Source organism: Erinaceus europaeus, chromosome 1 (assembly GCF_950295315.1).
Source record: "Erinaceus europaeus chromosome 1, mEriEur2.1, whole genome shotgun sequence".
NCBI lineage: Eukaryota > Metazoa > Chordata > Mammalia > Eulipotyphla > Erinaceidae > Erinaceus > Erinaceus europaeus.
In genome coordinates, this window is record NC_080162.1 from 110,729,736 (window position 1) to 110,756,849 (window position 27,114).

Consider the following 27,114-nt stretch of genomic DNA (forward strand, 5'->3'; position numbering starts at 1 on the left):
ACTCCATCATTCCTTCAGCTAATAGCAGAAACTCAATAAATATAAATATTAAAATACAGATTTAATTTAAAATATATGCTGTGGAACCTTTAACCATAGCTATAATGGACACATAAACTTACAAAGGTCTCAAAGTTTGATTATGGGCAAAACTTAAGCACCAACATATGTTACAAATAAATACATCTCCAGATACAGATTTCAAGGTGTATCTTGTTTTACAAGATTTAGCCAGTAGCAGAAACAAATATGTATATGTGCACACACACACATGCAGTGTGTCTGTGTATGACAAGGTTAAAGCAACGTGTGTGATATGCTGATATACAATAGGAGACATTTATAGCATAGAGAATTTATCTGGTAAATAAATAAATACTGAGAAAAGCTTACTGATGCCAGAAAGCAAAAATAAAATTACATAGACTTCCCATTAAAAGTCCAATATCTTATACTCATCAGAGCTTTTGCATAGACCTTTAGACCTTTCAAATATACAAATCACTGACCAGAACTCTGCTTAAAAATTATCGTCTTCCATTATCACCAAATATATAGTTAAAATAGTCGCCATATTTACAAAAGGGACAAGTGAAAAAGAGCGAAGCTCTGAGAACCACAATCAATGTGACTTAAGAGGACTAGATCAGCAAAGCACATTTTTTCCACCTGCAAAGGGTGACCTTATGAACGTTCTGATATGCAAAGGGATGAGTAGCATGACTGGAGTTCTTCTGTAGGCCTCTAAAGTGGGCAAGCAAACTCGGTGTTTACCTGAGACAAATACACTCAAATGCTAGGTACTTCAAGCAGGACATAAAACTGAAGAGCCAAACTAGTAGCAGTTTCCATATTTTAATTTAAGATTTTCAGGCTTTCTTTGGAACCTTCATCAAGGTAGCAAACTGCATGTAACATTACAAACTGCATGTAAAGTTAGACTGATTTAGGGAAGGGGAAAAAAAAAAAAGGCAAATTGGCAGGCGGTGGCTAAGTACTTAATGTATCTTTGGTTTAGGAAGACGAGAATATCGATTAGAGGCTAAACAGTCCCCAGAATTCAAATTGCCATTAGCATTCTGCATGATTTCTTTTCTTCTAATTAGTGGCCTTGGGATGTTTGTCTTGGACTGAAAGTTCTGAGGTTCAACTCGTGGGTTACTTATTTGTTTCTGCTTGAAAGAGCCTGACGGGGGACGGAGCTTAGAAACCTTGGGGCTTGGGTTACTGGCAAGATTTGTCTGACTAGATGTTGGCTGAAGTTTGGCTGAATTACAGGGTGTGATTACTGATGACTTCTTACAAGTGGAAGTTCTATTTGGAAGTAATTCATAAACTGGAGGAGGTACCAAAGAATTCAACATGGATGGCTTGGGAAGCTTCCAGGACTTGGGCTGAGACGTGCAGCCCTCTGGAGAAGGCTGACCACCTCCTCCAACTCTCTTAGCCTGCTCTGCCACATTGGGCTGAGGAAGTGTCTGAAGAGAAGTGGGTACTGACTGCATGTCACTAACTTGATAATCTGCCAAATGGTGAGGCTCTTGAGCATCCCTGGTCATGTTCAAGTCTGCTTCAGAAGAAGGACTCTCAACGACATCCCTAGTGCATTGTAGTCTTGATGCAAAGGGCTGCTGCTCCTCCGGGCCATGGCTACTCTCTGGTTGCAAGTCACAGGCACAGCTTTCATCCAGACGTGCAACATCCTGATGTGTAGCCTGGATTGTGCATTCACTGTGGGCCTCTGTATGTTGTGGCTTTATTAGTTTTCCCTGGGTGTGGTCTGTGGGCCTGGGAAGGTTGCTGGAAGGCTGTAGTACTTGAGGCTATTAAGATAAAAACAACAATAAATCCTTTAGAAATGTCACCTAAAACTAGTAGATCCAAGTAAGCCAAGTTGATACTTACTATGTTTAAGAAACACATGTACTTTTTCAATTAAAAAATAAATAGTAATATTCAAATGAATTCATGAGACACATACACAGGTGATAATGTAAACAAAATGTGGTACAGGCAGTTAAACAAGAGTCAAACTCAAACGGGGGAAGATGCTTGAGTACTAATCTACTACAGAGAAAGAATCGTGCCTCAACTGACCAGGTGTTTAAAACTTGACATCCAAGACAGTTTAATGATACGTCTATAGCACTTTGATTTAATCTCCATGAAACACTGATTTTAACTGTGGTCTTCAAAGCACTATCCACTTTAAGATTTGTAAAAAGAAAGCTGAATAACACGTTATTTACACTTGACTAGAGAAAGCATTCATTTAAAAGTGCCAGAGGCTGGTGGGAGACAGTTCAGTGTACATGTTACCGCACATGAAGATCAGAGTCTAAGCCCCCCGCACCACATGGAGGCACCTAGCATAGCACCAGGGAAGCTTCATGAAGGATGTGTTGGTGCTGTGCTACCTTCCTCTCTATAGATCCAAAAATGTTTTTAATGTTTTACTTATTTACTTAAGGTAGAGATGGGGAGAAACAAGGTTTAGAATGGAAATTATCTCTAAGTTGGTGTTAAATTATATTTAAGCAAAAAAAAAAAAAAGGACAAAACATCTATTTAGTTAATGCTAACTCACTGTCTTTAATATTCTTGGACAGTTTCAGAATGACATGTTTTCACAGCTGCTCTGTTCTTTCTCTTTGTCACATGAGGGACCAACTCAACTTACTCCATGGCTAACAGATTCACCACACACCAGAGTGAACTTGCACCCAGTAAAATTTAAAATGTCTAGCTTTTTGAATGATGGCTGAGGGTAAAAACAAATGTGCCTTTAACTTGAACTAAAGTTCCAAAACCTAGTCTTCAGATTATTGGGTTGTCAGAAAAGTCAGAATCCATTTTTTGCATAGAGGAAAATGCATCCTGACTTTTTCTGATAAGCGAATACCTTTCAATTGCTTAACGGCTAAAGCTTCTTGAGGACAGGGTGGTTCCCACAAATGTATAAACACACACACTTTCTATTAAGTCAGATGGCTGAGTGAGGGCTGGGGAGACATCATAATGGTTCTGCAAAAGACTTTCCTGATTGAGAGTCTGAGGTCCCAGGTTCAGTCCCTACCACCATACACCAAAGCGGTGAGCTGAGCAGTGATCTGGTATCTTTCTCTCTGCATCTCTCTCAGCTAAAAAGTCAATAGTAGTAGGCAGTAGGAGGAGGAGTAATGTGGGTTGAAAATGTCAAGAAGTCCCAGACAATAATTAGGATCCAACTACATATCAGATTTCAGGCTAAAAAACAAAAACAAACAAACAAACTAGTATAGCTACAACAGGCCCTTTGAAATATAACTAAAATATGCCCACTAGCCATCTACAAAATGGAGGACCCCCCAACACTTCATCTGCACTATTCCAGCCTTTAGGTCCATGATTGGTCAACAATTTGTTTGGCTTTGTATGTTAACTCTCTTTTCAGCCACCAGGTTCCAGATTCTAGCAGAATGTGACCAGACTAACGTGGACAGACAACCCCACCAATGTGACTTGGAGCTCCGCTTCCCCACAGCCCTTCTCCACTAGGGAAAGAGAAAGACAGGCTGGAAGTATGAATCAACCTGTCAATGCCCATGTTCAGTAGGGAAGCAATTATAGAAGCTAGACCTTCAACCTTCTGCATCCCACAATGATCTTGGGTCCATACTCCCAGAGGGGCAAAGAATAGGAAAGCTATCAGGGGAGGGGACGGTATACGGAGGTCTGGTTGTGGGAACTGTGTGAAGCTGTACCCCTCTTACCCTATGGCTTTGTCAATGTTTCCCTTTTATAAATAAATAAAAAAGAAAATGTCAGCAAGTTTGACAGGTTTTGAATATGAGCCTGAAATAACCTTAAGACATTAGAAACTCAAGACAGTGCCTCTTGATCATACGCACTACTTTCAAACACCTCTAGAATGAAAACCAAATATAAAAGATTCCATGTTCTTGTGGATAAGGAAAACAACAGGAAAGTATATGAAAAACTCTCTTAAATGAGATGCTAGAAAAGGAATTCAGGGAGTCGTGCATAAGTATTGTGACTGAGTCACCTCTCTGTGGCCCATTTCTCAGCAGTGCGGGGAGAAAGAGAAAAGAACACCGAGCACAGCTCGACGCCATGCAGTTCTCCTTGCTACTCCTACATGCTGCTGGGGATGAACCTGAGGTGCTTTACCACAAGCCAAATATCTGTCCTTACTCGTTCACTTTTTTTTTTTGGGGGGGGGCAAGGCTGGAGGTGGACGTAAAGACAGGGAGACTGGAGCACTTGGGGTGGGGGGTTGTCAGGCTCCTGGGCCTTGTCTTCCTCCTGGGAGCTGGTGCCCAGGACCGGTGGGCAAGACAGACACCTCTACCACCTCCTCCTCTTCCTCCAGGGCTGAGTGGAAAGGATGGGCTGGTCAGCTGGGACAGGCACTCGGAGATTCACTTTTTTAAATGTTTCTATGCATTATGCACATTACACTGGGGATATGAAAATATGAATGGGAACAGAATGCTGTTCTAGTGAGAGTAAGGTATCCAATTGATAAGACCATGCTTCAAACAAAACAGCATATAGGAACCCAAAGGAAGCATGTGCCTATCTGGAGAGGTGTCACAGGACACCCAAGAGCTTTAATATCTCACGAGGGGAGGTAGTACAATGGTTATGAGACTCTATAGTCTGAGACTTCTACATCCTGGTTCAATACCCCATGCCACCATAAACCAGAACTGAGCAGAGCTCTGGTAAGAAAGAAGGAAAAAAAGTCAACATCTGAACTGAGCTTTAAAAGAATGAGCAGGAAATTTGCCAATTAGACACAAAAGTAAGAGCAGTCAGCATAGTGAGCCAGTACACACTAAGCATAAAGGCAGAAAAAAGAACATGTCTGTCCTAGTAACTCTAGATAGTTATCAGACTGAATTTGGAGAGCACAGTACTAGCGAGCAAGTCTAGTCTAGAGCGAGCTCAGAGGAAATCCAGTCAAGACTAAGCAGTTCAGATGTTGCCCAGTGGATGGTGAAAGACATTGATGAACAATAGAGCAGAGGACTGTAGTCCAACGAATGTATTATAAAGTCATTCTAGAGCAGTCAGGGAGAAACATAGTATGAAGGCACGAATGCGGCTACAGTGTATGCTACTACTATGTATACTACTAGTCAGGTAGCAAGCTATGGATAGTAGCCCAAGTGGTAACATGATGGTTTTATAATCTGGATACTGTGAGAAAAGCTACAATGAATGGAAAGCTATTCTGAAGATGAGACAGGCAGGGGGGCTGTTTGGAAATTTATGATGAGCGCAGGCTTGGCTTTGCAGATGCATGATTTAAGAGGAACCCTCCATACACTCTCCTAAGAAAATGTCTATATAGTTGCAAATTCACTTCAGCACCCTATCTATCCTTGCTACTTAATGGAAGTGTTATGGAAGCTTCACATTGTATGCCCCATTCCCAGACTTACAGAACTAAATGCTTATAACTAAACTCAGGAACTTCAAACTTACTTTAATTAAATAAACGTACTTTAGCACATGATTCTGACAATTGTCAGAAGCAGTGGTTAAGGGTGTTGAAGTCAGTAGCAATAGAAACTGCTGGGTACTTATGCAAAGGATTGGTAAATATCTTCTATGATAACTTAAAAACTCTACTCTGAGCCATTTACAAAAGTCATCAGAGTCAACGAGTCCCTTACAATCAGATGTCAAGTGTTATGAACTCATGCTGCTATAATCAGTACTCTTGGCACATAGCAGGGATTAAATATATATTTGTGAAAACACAAATGAAGATTAGTGAGGGTCATACTCCAAAGTTGCTTCTTTGCAATAAAGTAAGATGGTACTTCTTTGTTAAGTCAATGCTCAGTCAACTTACATGATCATAATAATCAAAAGAAAGGAATTTTACTGACCTATATGACCCCTAATAATCAAAACAGGAATAATCAAACAGAAAGCTTTAGAAGAAAGCATTGATTAAAAAAAAATCTTATGTTGCTTTTTCTAAATTTTAGAGGTATCGTAATGATTCATTTTTAGAAGCATAGTAGGATTAATTACATGCTAACCTGAATACATGCTTTCCCATAGTGACCAAAAAATGAGACTGCATTTTAAAAATTGGAGATGAGACATTTCTAGATGAAATAAATTGGAAGAACTGCATCAGAAGGCATTTAGCTATTTTCTAATTTTAGAAATATTCTAATTAGAATATTTCTAATTCTCAGAATTATACATGTATGACACTTAGCACAGAATCTCCTAGTGCATCAAAAAAGCATAATAATCTTCACCTATGATGATTAAAAAGTGTTATCATAAAAGCATGACTATTTTGTAACTGGTTCTTAGGGGTGGGGGAAGGAAACACTTCATATAATCAGTTTCTATAGACTTAGAAGTATTTAGCCTTCAGATACATATTTTAATAAAAGTCAGTTATCTAAATGAATTATTTAATAAGCATGCTTCTATTTATAGAATAAAAGTAGTTCAACACTTCAAAGTAATTTACAAGTAAGTACAACACAGTACTAAATCACTTGGCATAGAGAGCCAGATCAACCTGGACTTGAGTTCTGGCTCTATCACTTATGGTATGTGTCATATTGGGTAAACTGTAGTACTCTTTTCTAGTGAAATTTTAACTTATAAAATGTAGAACAGGGATGGGGGTAGATAGCATAAAGGATATCCCGCCTGAGGCTCTGAGGCCCCAGGTTCAATCCCCTGCACCACCATAATCTAGAGTTGAGCAATGCTCTGCTAAAAATAAATAAACCAATAAAAAAATAAATAAAATGTGGAATGGTACTTATTCCTAACTGAACCACTATAGATAATAAATAATAACATACATACAAAGTGCTTGGTATAATATCTGATGCATTACAAATGTTTGGGAAATTTTAGAGTCTAAATTCTGAGAGAATAGGATATCCAGGCTGAGTCAAATTCTAATGATTGTATGCATTATCTCTGTATCACCAAATCCTCAGTGGAAAGCATAGTCCCCCTTTTATAAATAAACTGAGGTCAAAAAGAAATTAAAGTCTAAATTTCTTTTAATACATATTTTATTTATCTATTCATGAGAAAGATAGGAGGAGAGAAAGAATCAGACATTACTATGGTACATGTGCTGCCAGGAATTGAACTAAGGACTTCATGCTAAAAAGTTCAATGCTTTATTCACTGCACCACCTCTTGGACCACAGTAAAAGTAAATCCACACACATAACTAGCAAAGTTGGGTGGGTGTAGATAGCATTACGCAAAGAGACTCTCAGGCCAAAGAGACTCTCATGCCGGATGCTCAGGTTCACTCTGCTGCACCACCATAAACCAGAGTTTAGCAGTACTCTGGTAGATAAATAAAAAATAATTTTGGACTTCCGAGGCGGGGCTACAGAGCAGTAGCAGCTGTGTTTCTTTCCTCTCCTCTCCTGGGCCAACTAGGAATACCAAAGGAGATCATCTGGGACCACAACAAGACAGGACTAGAATGACTTCAGGAACCCACCAAATCACCAGTGAGTGCAAATACATGTGACTAGTGGACAGAGAGGAGCCTAGGGAAAGATTAAGTGGTAACAGTCCTGCAGTTTACCAGTTGAGACACAAGCTCCAGTCTGTTTCATCAACAAAAAGACGGCTGAAAGGAGAAGACTCCCCTAAGAATTAATAAATGCAAGTGTGAGTATCCATTGCTACTGCACTCAGAAACTGGAACAGCAGGGGGGAGGCCCTGTGCTGACACCAGGGGACAGAGAACTAACAAGGAAACTCAGGAGAAGATCTATACCTCAGTGGTCTAGCTGTGGGGCTGTGAGAATCTCTTTGCACAATCCACTGGATTATCTCTGCCCTACCCTGCTTTATCTCTTGGTCAGGAGTGAGGGATTAAGCTAAGAAGCCTACTTATAGTTTAAAAGCCCTCAGGCTCCCATACCCTACAGGGAAGAAAAAGAAAACCACTGTACTACAACTCAGGTATTTTAAACCACTGTAATACAACTCAGGTATTAAAATAGTATTTCCACAACTGTGAGGCCTTTAATTACCTTACTGAGACACAAGTTAATCCAGGCAGGAGTTATCAGTAATTTGAAAACTATTGAGAAAGAGACCTCATAACATCCTATATAGAATGGTTAAAGCATTCACAAGAAGAAATATTGGAGAAATGAACCAGGACAAGAGTCCAGCTAAAAGCACCCCAAAGATTGAAAAACAAAACAATGAGGTCAACATCCAAAACACTAGTTAAGAAAATAATCACAGGAGTGAGTAAAGAGTTTAAATAATTGTCATCAGAAATGCAGAAACAACAAATGAGACTCTGGAAGAAAACACTAATTATCTCAAGGTTATTAGAGAGCTGAAAGCTGAAATAGCTGAGCTAAGAACACAACTAGCTGAACAAGCTAAAACAGTATCAGAACAGGGCAACAAAACAGATGAACTACAGAAAACAGTAGAGGGCAGAGAGAATAGAACAAACGAGTCTGAAGACAGAATTAGCAAGATCGAGGATGAATTAGAGACAACTAAAAAAGAAGAGATCTCAAAAAGAGATGAAAAGATACTGAAAACAACAACAGAGACCTATGGGATGACTTCAAAAGAAATAATATACGCATTATTGCCTTACCAGAGGAAGAAAGAGAGGGAGGGGAAGAAAGCATTCTTCAGGACATAGTAGCTGAGAACTTCTCTAGTCTAGACAACATCAAAGACATAACGGTTCAAGAAGCCCAGAGGGTTCCAAGCAGAATTAACCCAGACTTAAAGACACCAAGTCACACCATATTTAGAATGAAAAAGTATAAGGATAAAGAAAGGATTCTGAAGGCTGAAAGAGAAAAACAAAGAGTCACCTACAGAGGAAAGTCCATAAATTTAACAGTAGACTTCTCCACACAAACACTACAGGCAGGAAGAGAATGGCAATATATCTATCGAGTGCTCAGTGAGAAAGGCTTTCAACCAAGACTACTGTATCCTGCTAGACTGTCATTCAGACTAGATGGAGGCACAAAAACCTTCTCAGACAAGCAACAGTGGAAAAAAATCAATACCAAGCCTTCCCTGAAAGAAGTTCTGAAAGGTCTCCTATAATTAGTCAGATCACCATAAATATGTGATATATCAGAACACTCTAAAAACCTACAATAATGTCATTAAAATATCTTCAATCTATGATATTAATAAATGTCAATGGACTGAATTCACCTACTAAAAAGCACAGAGTAGGAAGATGGATCAGAAAACACAACCCAACAATATGCTGTCTACAGGAAACTCACCTAACTCAACAAGACAAACACAGACTCAGAGTGAAGGATGGGAAACTATCATACAAGCCAATGGCTCACAAAAAAGGGCAGGGACAGCTATTCTCATATCTGACACGACAGACCTTAAAATAAATAAAATTTAAAAATATAGGGATGAACACTAATTAATGCTCAGAGGATCAGTCAATCAAGATGACTTAACAATTACTAACATCTATGTACCCAATGAGAAGCCATCTAAATACATCAAACATCTACTGAAAGAGGTATAGCAATATATTAACAGCAACACAATCATAGTAGGGGACTTCAACACCCCACTCTCTCAACTTGACAGATCATCCAGGCAGAAAATCAATAAAGACATGAGGGAGCTAAATGAGGAGATAGATAAACTAGAACTATTGGACATTTTCAGAGATACCACAACAGACACCGCAGAAATTCAACATATCATGCGAGTCTTCTATGAACAACTATATGCCACCAAGCTAGAGAATGTGGAAGAAATGGACCATTTCCTAGATACCTAAGAACTTCCAAAATTAAATAAAGAGGGACTAGATAACATGAACAGGCCCATCACAGCTAATGAAATTGAAAGCTATCAAAAACCTTCTCAAGAATAAAAATCCTGAACCAGATGGTTTTACAAATGAATTCTACAAAACCTTCAAAGAAGAACTAATACCTTCACTTTTAAAAGTCTTCCAGAAGATTGAAGACACAGAAATACTCCCTTCCAGCTTCTATGAAGCCAACATCACTTTGATACCAAAAGCGGACAGGAACACAATCAAAAAAGAAAACTACAGAAAACTACAGACCAATACCTCTGATGAACATAGATGCTAAAATCTTGAACAAAATTCTAGCCAACCGGATACAGCAGTACATTCAAAAGATTGTTCATCGTGACCAAGTGGGGTTTATCCCAGGGATGCAAGGTTGGTTTAATATACGTAAATCAATCAACATGATCCGTTGCATCAATAAATGCAAAGCCAAAAATCACATGATCATATCAACAGATGCAGAGAAAGCCTTTGACAAAATACAACATCCCTTTATGATCAAAATGCTACCAAAAATGGGAATAGATGGAAAATTCCTGAAGATAGTGGAGTCTGTATATAGCAAACCTACAGCCAACAGCATACTCAATGGTGAAAAACTGGAAGCATTTCCCCTCAGATCAGGTACTAGACAGGGCTGCCCACTATCACCATTACTATTCAACATAGTGTTGGAAGTTCTTGAAATAGCAATCAGGCAGGAGCAAGGCATTAAAGGGATACAGATTGGAAGAGAAGAAGTCAAAGTCTTCCTATTTGCAGATGACATGATAGTATACATAGAAAAACCTAAGGAATCCAGCAAGATGCTTTTGGAAATCATCAGGCAATACTGTAAGGTGTCAGGCTACAAAATTAACTTAGAAAAGTCAATGTCATTCCTCTATGCAAACACTAAGTTAGAAGAAGTTGAAATCCAGAAATCGATTCCTTTTACTATAGCAAGAAAAACAATAAAATATCTAGGAATAAACCTAACCAAAGAAGTGAAAGACTTGTATACTGAAAATTATGAGTCACTACTCAAGGAAATTGAAAAAGACACAAAGAAGTGGAAAGATATTCCATGTTCATGGGTTGCAGAAATTAACATCATCAAAATGAATATACTACCCAGCGCCATATGCAAATTTAATGATATCTTCATCAAGTTTCCAACCAAATTTTTTTAGGAGAATAGAACAAATGCTACAAAGGTTTATCTGGAACCAGAAAAGAACTAGAATTGCCAAAACAATCTTGAGAAGAAACAACAGAACTCGAGGCATCACACTCCTAGATCTCAAATTGTATTATAGGGCCACTGTCATCAAAACTGCATGGTACTGGAACATGAATAGACACACAGACCAGTGGAATAGAACTGATAGCCCAGAAGTAAGCCCCCACACCTATGGACATCTAATCTTTGACAATGTGTCCAGACTATTAAGTGGGGAAAGCAGAGTCTCTTCAACAAATGGTGTTGGAAAAAATGGGTTGAAACATGCAAAAGAATGAAACTGAACCACTATATTTCACCCAATACAAAAGTCAGTTCCAAGTGGATCAAGGACTTGGATGTTAGACCACAAACTATCAGATACCTAGAGGAAAATATTGGCAGAACTCTTTTCCACATAAATTTTAAAGACATCTTCAATGAAATGAATCCAATTACAAAGAAGACTAAGGCAAGCACAAACCTATGGGACTACATTAAATTAAAAAGCTTCTTCACAGTAAAAGAAACCACTACCCAAACCAAGAGACCCCCCTCACAGAATGGGAGAAGATCTTTACATGTCATACATCAAACAAGAGGCTAATAATAACCAGAATATATAAAGAACTTGCCAAACTCAACAACAAGAAAACAAATAACCCCACCCCAAAATGGGGAGATGACATGGACAGAATATTCACCACAGAAGAGATCCAAAAGGCCAAGAAACACACGAAAAAATGCTCCAAGTCTTTGACTGTCAGAGAAATGCAAACAAAGACAACAATGAGATACCACTTCACTCCTGTGAGAATGTCATACATCAGAAAAAGTAGCAGCAGCAAATGCTGGAGAGGTTGTGGGGGTCAAAGGAACCCTCCTGCACTGCTGGTGGGGATGTAAATGGGTCCAACTTCTGTGGAGAGCAGTCAGGAGAACTCTCAGAAGGATGGACCTGCCCTATGACCCTACAATTCCTCTCCTGGGGATATATCCTAAGAACCCAACACACTTATCCAAAAAGATCTGTGTACACATATGTTCTTGGCAGCACAATTTTTAATAGCTAAAACCTGGAAGCAACCCAGGTGTCCAACAACAGATGAGTGGCCGAGCAAGTTGTGGTATATATACACAATGGAATACTACTCAGCTATTAAAAACGGTGACTTCACCATTTTCAGTGGATCTTGGATGGACCTTGAAAAACTCATGTTATGGTCCGGGAGGTGGCGCAGTGGATAAGGTATTGGACTTTCAAGCATGAGGTCCTGAGTTCAATCCCCGGCAGCACATGTACCAGAGTGATATCTGGTTCTTTCTCTGTCTCCTATCATTTCTCATTAATCAATAAATAAAATTTAAAAAAATGTTTAAAAATAAAAAAAAAGTAAAATTCATGTTAAGTGAAATAAGTCAGAAACAGAAGGATGAATATGAGATGATCTCACTCTCAGGTAGAAGTTGAAAAGCAAAATCAGAAGAGAAAACACAAGTAGAACCAGAACTGGAATTAGTGTATTACACCAAAGTAAAAGACTCTTGGGGTGGAGTTCGGGAGGGAGAATACAGGTCCAAAAAGGATGACAGAGGTCCTAATGGGGGTTGTATTGTTATATGGAAGACTGGGAAATGTTATGTATGTACAAACTATTGTATTTACTGTCAAATGTAAAACATTAATTACCCAATAAAGAAATTAAATAAATAAAAATATTTTTAAAAAGTAAGTAGCATAATAAAATTTAATAACTTAAAATACAGTAGTAAAACTACTATATTTTATTATATATTATATAATAAAATATAAATAAATAAAAAAAATAATAAATAATATATACTATATTATTATTTTATAATAAATACTTGGGCAATCCCAACTAATTCACAGATTTTCAGAATATGCTATATGGGCAAATGATTATTTTTAAAAACCAATATGAAAGCAAGCATACAATTACCAACTTTCTTGGACTATTTCCTTCTTAGATGATCTACGTAATATAACTCTCAGACACCAAGTTTAAGCCACATTGTGAAGTAGTACTTCTGGGGAAAAGAAGTTTCACGTGATCCACTGGGAGACATGCGCTAAACACTAGGAGAGGAAACTTAGTATTTGTCACCGAGAAAACCCCCCAAATCAGTTTCTGTAAATATTCTTCTTTCACAGTTAACAGCAGTAAGATGGCAGCTAGAAAAGTTAGATTTCGATTGAGTGAAAATATGCCAAAGTGTGTGAGGCATTAACAAAAATGTTGTAAAGTATAATAATGCTACTTCATAACAGATACAGGGGTTACCTGAAATTACTTTCTCAGTATATACAAGTTTGCTATTGCTATCAATACCAAGTACATTTTGCAGGTCAGAAAGTACATGGAAATGGAGCCATATGTAAACATGCCTGTAGTACATGCGGACTCTGACATGCATCATGCAAACTTGGGAAAAGAAAAAACAAAAAAGTGATTATAAGAAGGTGGTAGGGAAAGTCTAAAGTTGTACTGTACCACGCTTTGTCAGAGAAGTAATGGACTAACTTCTCAACTCCTTGCCAATGGCAAAATGGGAGAGCAGAAGACAAGAAAGAGACAGGACAATGGTGTCAGAGACCACACACAACACCAAGGAATTGCCACCACTGAGCAGCAGCTAACAAGACCTGCTCTGCTTCTCTAGGCATTACTATATGTGTATAAAATTAAAACATTCAATAAATGTATATGTTTGATTGAAGTCATATGCAAGTTAGTGCAAATACTCATATTCACCTAAGGGTATTCATGTAAAACTTGTCATACTTGAAAGGAATCACTTGAAATTCTCAATATAAAACATAGAAAATGATTTTGATACAATCTCATACCCATATTTCAAATAGCTAAAAATGCTTAGATTCATGTTACATCCTACAGGAAATTAGAAAAAAATATATTGATACCTTACACATTATAAGTAAATCTCAGTATTTGCTAATTTACTTTGATTACTTATGTTGAATTAAAGGCTAATAAAGAATATAAGCAAATCTTTCATGTAAAAGTTAAGTGTGATGTGCTAAATATTAGTAAGGCTTCACATATCACTACAGATGAAAGACATGACTGGACCTCTAATACAACTAGGTTACAAGGATTCTGCTCTTGAACCACATAACTCCCAATCACAACACAGGGATACTTTTGAGATTCCTCAAGATCTGAGAATGGTATCTCTGGATCTCAGAGAATTAGAGGATACCTACCTGATTGATATATACAAATCATATGTAATTAAATTCTGAAATAAGTTCAATGGCTTTTCTATATTGCTCATTGAACTGCTTTCAAAAACTATCAACATGACCAATAGTGACTAGGCACTATTAGTATAAGATGCTTGATTTTCATGGGTCTATATCTCTTAGACATAGAACCCATCAGCATCGAGATCTGGGATGCAGAGTAATAAAAAAAAAATCAAAAAGTAAATAACACTATAATAGTACAATTCCATTGGTGTGACCAATATGCATAGTATAATTATTCAGAGTAGGATTCTGCAGGCACTATGATAAAATAACATACATCTCACAAAACAATTTCACAATCTGCAAGGTAGGCTTTATAAAAAGTTTGCACAGAAAACAGTGTTTTTTGTGTTTCTCGTAATTGCAAAGTGTCGAGAAAGTTAGCCCAAGCCTAGCTTCATGGAATGGCCTTCTGACCACGAGCTTAATGCACATTTCAAATCAATTACAAAATAACATATTCTATACAGCACATGAAAGCAGCTGCAAGCACATACACACACTTCCATATTCTTCTATATTAACACACTTAAGCTTGCTGGAAAGTGAAAAACTGTTCAGCTCTCAGTGAGTTACCAATTTTTATTTCACTAAACATATTTTATTTTTATGAAAAGTCACTCCCAGAGCTAAATGTCTCCTTAAAGCACTGAGGATGACGCTTTCCTTACATATAAACTTAATTAGAGTCACATGGTGCAGCCAATCAGAGTAAGCCACATTAATATACCTGAGGGGCTTGTTGGACAGCTCTGCAATGCAAAACCATTCACCCTGAGAATGCACACACCCTTCTAGGAGTCTACTTCAGCGATGCTTATCTATATACATAGATAAGCAGGATGACTGTTCTACCAGTGTCTTTGCTTAGCAAAGGAAGATGGAATCAATATGCAAGCCCCCCAAATTAAGTAAATTAGAGGCCATCGATATGATATACTATCACTCAGTCATCAAAATAACATCTTAGAGAAATATTTACTGTGTTCAAAAGTTCATATGTAACTGCATGTAGGGAAAAAAACAAGACGTGAGGAGGATATATATGAAATTATATGGTGGAAGAGAAGATATTGTTTCTACCATGGGGAGGGTAGCTCAGTGGGTAAATACAGAACTTGAATATATGAGAAAATGCTGTTTCATAATCTGAATGTTAAAAACACTGTCCAGGGGAGTCAGGCCACTGCAGGTTAAGCGCAGGTGGCGCAAAGCGCAAGGATGAGCGTAAGGATCTCGGTTCGAGCTCAAGGATCTCGGTTCGAGCCCCCGCTCCCCATCTGCAGGGGAGTGGCTTCACAAGTGGTGAAGCAGGTCTGCAGGTGTCTATCTTTCTCTCCCCTTCTCTGTCTTCCCCTCCTCTCTCCATTTCTCTCTGTCCTATCCAACAATGATGACAACAATAACTACAACAATAAAACAAGGGCAACAAAAGGGAATAAATAAATAAGTATTTAGAAAAAAACACTTTGTTCAGTAAACATATAATAGGTTGTAATATAAAATGAATCTATAAGTGCCTCTGTTGAAAAAGGTTATAAATGAAGAGGACAGAAGATAATAATTTTGTTGACTCTGATTAATAATAATAATTATCATACAAATTTAGAAATCAGGAAACATTATTTAAAAAAACTGCCAGGGTAAGTACTTTATATTATTTTTGTTGTTTTAGCATCCCTGGCCCCCCATCTAGGGAAGATAAAAGTAGATTAAATTAAATTTTCTAAAGTCTTTTATGGAAGATGCCCAAAAGCAGCTTTTTAAAAGTCACTTTAAGCATGACAGGTAATAAGTATTAACTTCAAAATAGACTTTATTTTTTCTCCCCCAGGTCACAGCTTACCTCTGGTTTATAGTGGTGCAGGGGAGTGAATCTGAGACCTTGGAGCCTCAGGCCTGGGAGTCTCTTTGTATAACCATTATGCTACCTAACCCCCCACCCCCTAAAACATGCTTTTTTTTTTTTTTTTTGAAAGTTAAGCATTCATTGAAGGATGTTTTCTGACAAGGAGCAGTAGTATTAAAGATTACCATTAAGGCTTTTTATTTTGTAAAAGAACTTATATTTATTAACTTTTTAAAAAAAATTCCTGATTTTACACAGCTGAAGATTAGAAAGATGAAAAAGTCAGAAAAGTTTATCTGAACAAAAATCATACAACAGAAAGATAGGATTTTCTAAATATGCATTCTTTTATGCTAAATCAGCAAGCATTTTGATTTAAAACTAAAAGAGAAGCATCATCAGGTCAAGACTAATGATGAACTTGAGAAATGTGAGCTACAATCTCTTGTGAAGGGTGAAAATCAGTTTTTTTTTCTTTTATCTCTACTTTTCTGGAGTTTTTCTTTAACTCGGGAAGAACATCCTCAATCTAGAACAGCTTTTACTCTCTGCAAGCATTAGTTATTTCTTTCATTGCATGTTTACAAAATTTGTCTTTCTATTCTTTTTTTTTTTAATATGGAACGCTTCATGAATTTGCGTGTCATCCTTGCGCAGGGGCCATGCTAATCTCTGTATCGTTCCAATTTTAGTATATGTGCTGCCGAAACGAGCACTCTTTTTCCTTTCCTTCCCCCCCTCCCTGCCTGCCTTCCTCCCTTCCTTCCTTCCCTCTCTCCCTACCTTCCTTCTTTCCCTCCTCTTTAGAGCCTCAGGCATCACCATTATGCTATATACCCTCTAACCCAAATAGTTTTATGCTATAAATTCTACCACTTTTACAAATTAAGAAGCAAAGCCCAGAGTCAGGTGGTAGCGCAGCGGGTTAAGCGCACGTGGCGCCAAGCACAAGGACCACCCTAAGGATCCCGGTTCAAGCCCCCGGCTCCCCACCTGCAGCGGAGTAACTTCACAAACTGTGAAACAGGTCTGCAGGTGTCTATCTTTCCCTCCCCGTCTCTGTCTTCCCCTCCTCTCTCCATTTCTCTCTGTCCTATCTAACAACGACACCATCAATAACAACAACAATAAAACAACAAGGGAAACAAAAGAGAAAATAAATAAACATAAAAAAAGCAAAGCCCGGGGTGGGGGGGTAGGGTGGGGGCAGGCGGTAGTGCATCTGGTTAAGCACATATAGCACAATGATCAAGGACCTGGTTTAAGCTCCCACTCCACACCGGTAGGGGGAAAGCTTCACTAGAGGTGAAGCAGGTCTGCAGGTACCTGTCTTTCTCTCTCTGTGCCTGTCTTTCTTTCTCTGTACCCCTCCCATCTTAATTTCTTTCTGTCCTGTCAAATAGAATGAGGGGGAAGGGGAGCCAAAACATTGTTTTCTAAGGAATAATTAATAGCCAAAGTCACCCGGCTTCCACATTTAAGATAGCTCACTTAACATGTTATCATAAAGAAATTACTAATGAAATTAACTACAGGATTGGGGAGATTGAATAATGAGTATGTAAGGCTATTATGCCTAAGACTCAAAGGTCCCAGGCTCAATCATCAGCTCCAATGTCAGAGAGAGATGAGCAGGGCTCTGGTCATTTTCTCTCTGTGTATATCTTTCACTCTGTATCTCTCTAAAATAAAATAAAACGAAATATTTAAGAAAAAAGAAATTAATAATATAGAAGAATCCTCAATTGTCTACCATCACTTCAAGAATTAACTTCTCATGGTCCAGGAGATGGCATACTGAGTATGGCATTGAACTCTCAAGTATGAGGTCCTGAGTTCAATACCCAATAGCACATGTTACCAGAGTGATGTCTTTCTCCTATCTTTCTCATTAATAAATAAAATCTTTAAAAAAACAGAATTAACTTCTCAAAAAAAAAATCAGTATTTGGGCCAGGCAGTGTCGTCCCTGGTTAAGTACACACATTACAATGCGCAAGGACCTAGGTTCAAGCCCCTGGTCCCCACCAGCAGGGAGGAAAGCTTCACAAATGGTGAAGCAGGGCTACAAGTGTCTTTCTCTTTCCCTCTCTCTAAATTCTCCATCTCTCTCAATTTGTCTGTTTCTATTCAATAATAAATATATAAAAAGATTAAAAAGAAAAATTTCAAAACACCTTTTTAAAAAATCAGTACTAGGAACCATAATAGTATCACTAAATATAAGATTAGTATAGGCAAATAGTAGCTCTATTTCAAAATCTTCTCAAAAAAACATTTGATTTACTTCCATAATTCCCTATCTTTGTCCTTTATAGAAATAAGCCAACTATAATAACAACAATAATTGTATTAGTAAATTATTTCAGTTGTTCTCAGGATGAAGAAAAAATAGTGCAATATAGGATTCAAAATAGTGTAGGAGTTTAAAACATAACCCTCCTCTAAAAGACTTTTCAGGTTCATAAGGTCAAAAGTTGTAAACAAATCATTCAGTTAGCACTTTTCATAAACAGGACCCAGCAAGTCTTAAATCAAGTAAGGTCCAGGGTCAGTTCTTTTAGGTGCAAAGTCATGAGAACTTACCCATAACAGGCTTCAGTGTCTACACCTTGTCTTGTGTGGTTAACACATCCAAACTTTGGAGATTCAAAACCTTCTTTTCGCTTACTTTAGATATAAAGAGGTTTGAGCTAGTGTAAAGTCAGTCAAACAGATAGTTGTGCTGCCAGTCCACAGAAATGAAAATACAGCCTTTGGGCTCAAAAGCACAGTCCCTACCTTTGGGGTGAAAGCTTCATGAGAAGTGGAGCAGTGAAAACCACTTGGGCGTGGGGTTGGGGTGATAGCCCTGAACCCAAGAGGCATGAAGAAAGCCCCTTTGTTTCATCTTGGATGTAACTTGAAGGAATCCTGTTAAGTGAGATAAGCCAAAATGGAAAGGACAAATACCTGATGATGTCACTCATAGGTGGACCATGAGAAACAAGGATAGAAAGGGAAAACACAAGGGCCAGGTGGTGGTGCACCTGGTTAAGCACATACATTACCATGTGCAAGCTCCCGGGTGGCCCCCAGTATCCCCCTGCTGGGGAGAAGCTTCATGAGTGGTTAAGTAGGGCTGTAGGTGTCTCCCTGTCTCTCTCCCTCTCTATCTCCCCCTTCCCTCTCTATTTCTGGCTGTCTCTATCCAATAAAAATAATAAAAATTTTGTAAAAAGATTAAAAAAAAAGAAAGACAAAGAAAGGGAAAACACAAAGTAAATCCTGGAGTGGGTTTGACATATACTATAGGGAAGAGTTGGGGAGAGGACAAGAGTGCTTCTGGCTTCTTAGAGCCTAAAATTCAAGTTGATGACTCCTAATTTTGACAGACACAATTATTTTTTTATTTGAGTGAATCAATTACTTAATTTTAATTGCTTAAAAATTTCCATCTTCGATTTCTGATACTTCACATATGTAAAGACAGTGTAAAAATAAAAATCACGAAGTCCTGCCTCGCAGTGAGGGGGCATGTACCTCCGATACATCTACAAACTCCAGCAGCAGTATGACTCACTTCTATTTCAACTTGTTGTGTTTTTTATTATTATTTGCTTGTTAATTAAAAAAAATAGAAAAGAGAGAAAAAAATAAATCACTAATCAGGGTAAATCTACAAAGAAGGCATAAGAGTGGCTCTGATTGACAATATCTTTCTTTTTTTACTAACATTAGCTATTTTGGGTGACTTTTCAAAAAAGTAAAATATAAACAACTTACCAGGTATACTTAAAGTACATAATGCAAAATAATAAACACTGTTTTGGAAAGTAGAATCAAGTAAACAAAATTTTTTACATCAAACAGTTACTCAATCATTAGAACTGTTAGTAAACCATGCATATTCAAAAGCCACTTTTTGGTGCCATAAAGCAGATGACATATTATGTGGTTAACAAAAAAACCTAGAAAGACAACTGAAAAATTCTTTTAAGTGACAGTATAATCCAATCAAGCATTAAAAATATTTGAAGAAATGTGCACCAGTCTCATTAAGCCGGCTCCCTGAGCAGAATGCTTCTGTCAGTTATACCACTGCAGACAGTATATACATTTTAGCACAGCTAGATAAACATCTTTATGCACATACTTTAAGGTTGTGAAGAAAATACATTAAGCGTGTCAATGGGCATGTCACTGGTTTAAATAGCATTAGAATGAAATTAACTTCACACAGCTTTCCTAAGGCTCTAATTAGACAGCTATTTACATGCAGTCAAAGAAAATGTTAATTAAAGAGAAAATAGCCCAGGAAGTGCTGGTTTAGCATGTGCCTGCAGGTCCCTCTGGGTGGGAAAGGAGGTGCTAGGAAGGGACAAATCATGCAAAAGGGAAGGACCATAAACCGGAAGCCAGAGCAGGATGGGAGTGAGAGACACAGACTCACTCTGTCTGCGGTGCTGCTGAACAGTCCGTGGGATCCCCTGGAAGGAGCCCTGCCAAGGAGAGAAGGAGGGAGCAGAATACCCACCCTGTGCAGAGAGATGAGGATAGGAAGGTATAATAAAAAAGGGAACCACAAAATAGAGAAACCAACGTCACACTTAAAAATAGCACAATGGAGTTAACAAGAAAACAGATTCCACTTTTTTTCATATGGGCAATTCAAATTACAAAAAAAATTAACTTCTTCCTAACATATTAATCAAACATTAAACAGACAATAAAAAATTACCATACCCAAACTTGCTTTATAAAAATCACAGTTTTTAGAGAATTAGCAGGGAAAATAAAGAGCAATACCTGGAAGCAGCTTTTTAATCTGAATAACCTGTGAATTCTTATGAATAAAGTCACATATCATAGTGAGAGGTTATTTTAACTATAAATGATCAGTTGAAATGCCATTTACATCAATTTCTTCACTTTTCAGAAAAATCAGGTCTTCAAGAAAAGTACTTATTAAATGTGACACAAAAATGACCAGATTGGAAATACATGATTTTATAAGACTGTTATAGCCACATGGATACAGGTTCTTATCTTTCCATGAGAGGCATTTATACATTTATAAATCACTATTTCCCTAACAAAGTAAAAAAAAAAAAATCAAACTCAATTATCAACCTAAATCTGAATTACAGATATAAGGAAATTATCACAGTAGGTTTGCAGCTGATTATAGTCATTGCTTTTTCCTATCTACTTCATTTTTAAAGTATCAACAAGTGAATTGAAAAGATTAAAATCTATTTCTCTCTCTTTTTAACCACAGCACTGTTTAGCTCTGGCTTATGGTCGTACGGAGGACTGAACCTGAGATTTTGGAGCCAGCCTCAAGCATGAGAATTTCTTTGCATAACCACTATGCTATCTACTCCCACCCTTAAAATCTCTTAAAAGAAAATCAGATTGGGTCTCATGTATCTCTGGTTCCTGGTCAGAAAAAATGACTGAAAGACTCAAGGTATCACCAAGAAAAAGTGAGTCTAGAAATCATCATAATCACTTTAATTTGCAATAATAGGTTATGCATAGCTTTCCACAATTATTCAGACATAGAAATAAAGTACTACAAGATTCTAACATTGCTTACAGGTGCTTTACAACTCCCCCCTCCCCCCATCAACAATCTTCCTTGGCTCAGTATCATCAGGCACTTCTTTAAATTTGAAAGTAATCCTATATAGGGGCCAGGTGGTGGCACACCTGGTTGAGAGCGTGCATTACAGTGTGCAAGTCACAGGTTCAAGCCCCTGGTCCCCACTTGCAGGGGGAAAACTTCATAAGTCATGAAGCAGGGCTGCGGGTGTCTCTCTGTCTCTGTCCCTCTTTTTCTCCCCCTCCCCTCTCAATTTATCTGTCTCTATCCATTAATAAACAAATAAATAAAACTATTTTAAAAGAAAGTAATCCTATATGGTCCAATACAAAACAAACCAAAAAAAAAAATCCATCTTCTTAGAAACAGGCTGGGAGTATGGATCAACCTGCCAATGCCCATGTCCAGTGGAGAAGCAATTACAGAAGCCAGGGCTCCCACCTTCTGCACCCCATAATGATCCTGGGTCCATGCTCCCAGATGGATAAAGAATAGGGAAGCTTCCAATGAAAGGGATGGGATGCAAAACTCTGGTGATGGAAATTGTGTGGAATTGTACCCCTCTTATCCTTGCTGATCATTACTAAGTCAATTTTTTTTTAAAAAGTCCATCTTCTATGCTGATAAAAAAAAAGCTAAAGATGCTAAATAAAATTAGGATGCTTTAAAACTGTTTAATAAATGAGGAATATGTCTTTTCTTGGGGGGGGGGTGTCGGTGGTGGCACACCTGGTTAAGCTTACCACACTCAGGTCTAAGCCCCTGCTCCCCACTTGCAGGGGGGAAGCTTCAGGATTTGTGAAGCAGGGCCATAGGTGTCTCTCTTTTTCCAAGTCTATCTCCTCCCCTCTCAATTTCTGTCCTATCATGTAAAAATAAAAAAGTAATAATAATAATAATAATAATTAAAAAATTAAACATCACCTTTTGAAATTCCTATTATTTTGTCCACTAATTTAGCCATAACATAGGTTTATAAAACTAAGGTTAAAAAATATTACAAAGGGGCTTGGTGGTGGGGCACCTGGCAGAGAGCATGCATTGTTATGCACAAGGACTCAGGTCCTAACCCTCTGGCCCCCACAAAGGGGGGAAGGTTCCTGAGTAGTAAAGCAGTGCTGTAGGCCTCTCTCTCTCTCTCTCTCTCTGCCACAGCCCCCAACCAAACATCTCACCCTCTATCAAATGAAACAAATGGCTGCCAGGAGCAGGGGGCTCTTGCAGGCACCGAGTCCAAAAATAACCCTGGTGGCAAGGAAAGAGAGTGAATGGAGAGAAAGGGAAAAGAAATATTTCACAGGGTGATGACCATGCATGAGCGTCTCAGGAACTACTTGAGAGAATTCTATTTGGAGTTTCACGTGGTTTTGTTCAAAAGTTTTACACAGAGCAATTCCTCAATCAAGACACTGTGTGTACTCATTCCTCACAAGTTTTACCTGGTTCAAGCTTCTATACTAGGGCACTGTGTAGAAACTCTCAGATGAGTTTTTTTTTTTTTAAATATTTTATTTATTTATTTATTCCCTTTTGTTGACCTTGTTTTTTGTTATTATAGTTATTGGATAGGACAGAGAGAAATGGAAAGAGGGAAAGACACAGAGAGGTAGAGAAAGATAGACACTGCTCTATTGCCGGACTCCCTAGATGAGGTAGAAATATACTGTAGGGGTCGGGTGGTAGAGCAGCAGGTTAAGTGCACGTGGTGCAGAGCGCAAGGACCAGAGGAAGGAACCCAGTTCGAGCCCCCGGCTCCCTACATGCAGGGGAGTCTCTTCACAGGCGGTGAAGCAGGTCTGCAGGTGTCTATCTTTCTCTCTCCCTCTCTGTCTTCCCCTCTTCTCTCCATTTCTCTCTGTCCTATCCAACAACAACATCAATAGCAACGATAATAATAACCACAACAACCATAAAAACAACTAGGGTAACAAAAGGGAAAAAATGGCCTCCAGAAGCAGTGGATTCATGGTATAGGCACCAAGCCCCAGCAATAACTCTGGAGACAAAAGAAAGAAAGAAAGAAAGAAAGAAAGAAAGAAAGAAAGAAAGAAAGAAAGAAAGAAAGAAAGAAAGAAAGGAAGAAAGAAAGGAACTGTAGACTCCCTCTCAAATTTCCCATGTGTGACAGTATTTACAGGTGAGAGACGACCTAGTAACTGGTGTCTTCAACCCTCCCACCATGTTAGGAGACAGTAGGAAGAGGGCCTTAACTTTTCATTCAAATGTCTTCTGGTAAATTACTAGTTCTTTGAAATACTTTAAGTGAAAAATGTGTTATTATGCCTAGAAACTAGAAGGCATTTTTGAAGAAGTGATTCCACTTCCTCCTCTGGTCTGTTCCCCCAGTACAGAGAAAATTCTATTTACTGACTTAACCTCAATTCTATTAATATGTTTATTAAGAGATAAAGTTACAGTGTCAGGAATGGACACATAGTGTAAGCCTCTAAAGAAAAAAAAGAAAAAAGAAAGAAAAAAAAAGACAAACAAATCTAACAGGACCCATGTACATTATTTACACTATTCACAGCCCACAACCAACTCTGGTATACTTTTTAGAGTTGAATAAGCAGTTCTGCCTATTACCAAAGGGTAGTCATTTATTATTTTGACTAAGAGGTTGTCATCTGAATTTATATCTAGAAAGGAAAAATGTTACTCATTTTAATCCTTTCACATAAAATCACTTCTTAAAAAAATTTTTTTAATATTTATTTTCCCTTTTGTTGTCCTTGTTGTCTTTTATTGTTGTTGTTATTATTATTGTTGTTGTTACTGATGTTGTCATTGTTAGATACGACAGAGAGAAGTGGAGAGAGATGGAGAAGGCAGAATGGGGGTAAAGAAAGACACCTGCAGACCTGCTTCACCGCCTGTGAGGCAACTCCCCTGCAGGTGGGGAGCTGGGGGCTCTAACCAGAATCCTTATGCTGGTCCTTGCGCTTTGCACCATGTGCGCTTAACCCGCTACACTAAGCCGGACTCCCATAAAATCATTTCTTATAGTAACCTGTCCCCATCTGTCAAAGAATTCTATCTGATCTTCCAAGTCTCCTCCCCACCCCTCCTCTCTCCTCTCCTTTTCTTTCTTTGTTTTTACCAGAGCCCTAGTCAGCTCTGGCTGATGGTGGTGTGGGGGATTGAACTTGGGACTTTGGAGCCTCAGACATGAGAGTCTCTTTGCAGAACCATTATGCTATCTATCCCTGTGCTCAAGTCCATTTCAAAGACATTTTTCTAATGTTTTTCCTGATTGCTTTTGTTTGTAAATATCCACTTTTATTGACTACTTGCCCTAGGAAATGTGTCTTTACTATGCTGATTTGAATGTTTTAAAATAGAACTACACCAAGAATAAAAACTTTCTTACTCTTCTTATCAATTAAAGCTTATTAAATGATTTTCACAGAGCAGCAACAACATGCCATGAGTAACATTTAACAGAAAGACATCCATTTCCCACACATGGAAGAGATTTCTCCTTTTGCTTCCTGCTAAGTACAACTAAAATCCCTGAAAAGTGGGGGTAGAAGGCAGACTAGCTAAGAAAACTTGAAATCTAAGGGGACACGGTGAGGAATTCCCTACATTTTCTTTCTGCCATTAATCAGGCTAGACTAAGGGATGTAATTTCCCTGTCTATAAAAGGATCAGCTTATAGATAAGGTGATTTTTTTTTAATACTTTACTCATTCACTTAGTGAATGCAGACAAAGAAACTGAGTTAGAAAAAGGAGACAGAGGGGGAGGGAGAGAGAAAGAGACACCTGCAGCCCTAGTTTACCCACCACTTGTGAACCAGCCCCCCCCCCCCCCCCCGCAGGTGGGGACCAAGGGGCTTGAACCTGGGTCCTTGTGCACTTTAATGTGTGTGCTCAACTAAGTGAGCCACCACCTGAGCCCTAGGGTGATTTCTATAGTAAAAAAATCAATACAGCCTAGATTTTTAAGGTGTTGTAAGCTGAAAATTTCACCTCACTTCTTCCCAAATTATATTAGAATCAGAAATAGATTCACAAGTGTCTGGGAGTTGCCTGTATATGGAGACTATGATGGCAGTCTTTAACAGTGAAACTGAGAGTTGTAGATTTTATCCATATTACCATGAAAATGGCAAAATGCAACTTTTGACAGCTAGTAAAATCACTTGGGGAATTTACCCAGCAGCCCCATCAAGGTGCAAGCAAACCTCCATCCAGAAGAAGCATGCCCTTTTATACTACAGTTGTGTAGCCAGAAGTTCCCATACTTCTGATATAAAAGAATTACTCCGGGAGTCAGGTGGTAGCCCAGTGGGTTAAGCGCACATGGCGCAAAGTGCAAGGACCAGGTAAGGATTCCAGTTTGAGCCCCGGCTCCCGACCTGCAGGGGAGTCACTTCACAAGTGATAAAGCAGGTCTACAGGTGTCTATGCCCTCCACCCCCATCTTCCCCTCCTCTTTCCATTTCTCTCTGTCCTATCCAACAACGACATCAATAATAACTACAACAGTAAAAAACAAGGGCAAGAAAAGGGAATAAATAAATATTAAAAAAAGAATTACTTCATTATCACTGTTTACTGGTAATTTTACTGTCTATAATCCAGCCACTACCTTGACCTTCATTACTCACTCAATTCTGTCAGTATTTTAGTACTAAATATATTTTCATTTTATAGATTCTACTATAATATACAAGTCTTTAGTCCACTTTGAGTTTATTTTGGCATATGGTGGTGTTAAGTGATAATCGAGTTTCATTCCTCTACAATTAGCCATCCAGTATCCTTAACCCCATTTTGAGATGTATCAATGTTGGGAAATAATAAATTTAATAATGCAGTTATTTTTTGCTTAGAAGAAAGCATTTACAGGTTATAATTAAAACATAACTAACTATCTGTATCTTAATGTACACATACAACCTAACAAACTCAACATTTGAGTAATTACAATTATAGGATATATCTGAAGACTTTTAACAACAAAAGCTATATACTACAACATACACTTTTAGAGTCTATGGTAGTTAAGGGAAACTGTACTTTGGGGCTTTGTTTCTTTTAATGTGTGGGGAAATAATGCCTTCAGAAATATGCAATGAGAAGAAACTAGATACTCAAATGAGTGTGTAGAATGAAAAAGCTATTAAATACACATTGATTTATATAAGACACACAAGAGAAGCTTTAGAAAGCACATAAACACCCCAAAGACAAGCAAAGCCAACTATTCAAAAACAAAGAAATAACAGCCACAGCAGATTAAAAAAATACTATAATTAGAGTAAAAAAAGTTTCTCAAAGAAAGCTATTACAATACTGAATGACAA

At 38.1% G+C, this 27,114-nt stretch overlaps 1 protein-coding gene and 1 non-coding gene across 7 annotated transcripts in view; both read right to left on the minus strand.

Moving 5' to 3' along the window:
* Positions 1-839: 839 nt before the first annotated feature.
* CCSER2 (coiled-coil serine rich protein 2) overlaps positions 840-27,114 on the minus strand; it is a 140,044-nt gene continuing 113,769 nt past the window's right edge. For 5 of the 6 annotated variants that reach the window (XM_007533922.3, XM_060193588.1, XM_060193592.1 and 2 more), the window contains one exon: positions 840-1,823. In XM_007533922.3, coding sequence (XP_007533984.1) covers positions 999-1,823 — 825 coding nt within the window. In that variant the 3' untranslated portion in view covers positions 840-998. Of the gene's footprint in view, positions 1,824-20,645; positions 20,731-27,114 lie in introns of all 6 variants that reach the window. The other variant, XM_007533923.3, reaches the window with a different exon arrangement.
* Positions 16,826-16,929, minus strand: LOC132542720 (U6 spliceosomal RNA). The gene has a single exon (XR_009553694.1). It is a non-coding gene; the product is annotated as a U6 spliceosomal RNA (small nuclear RNA).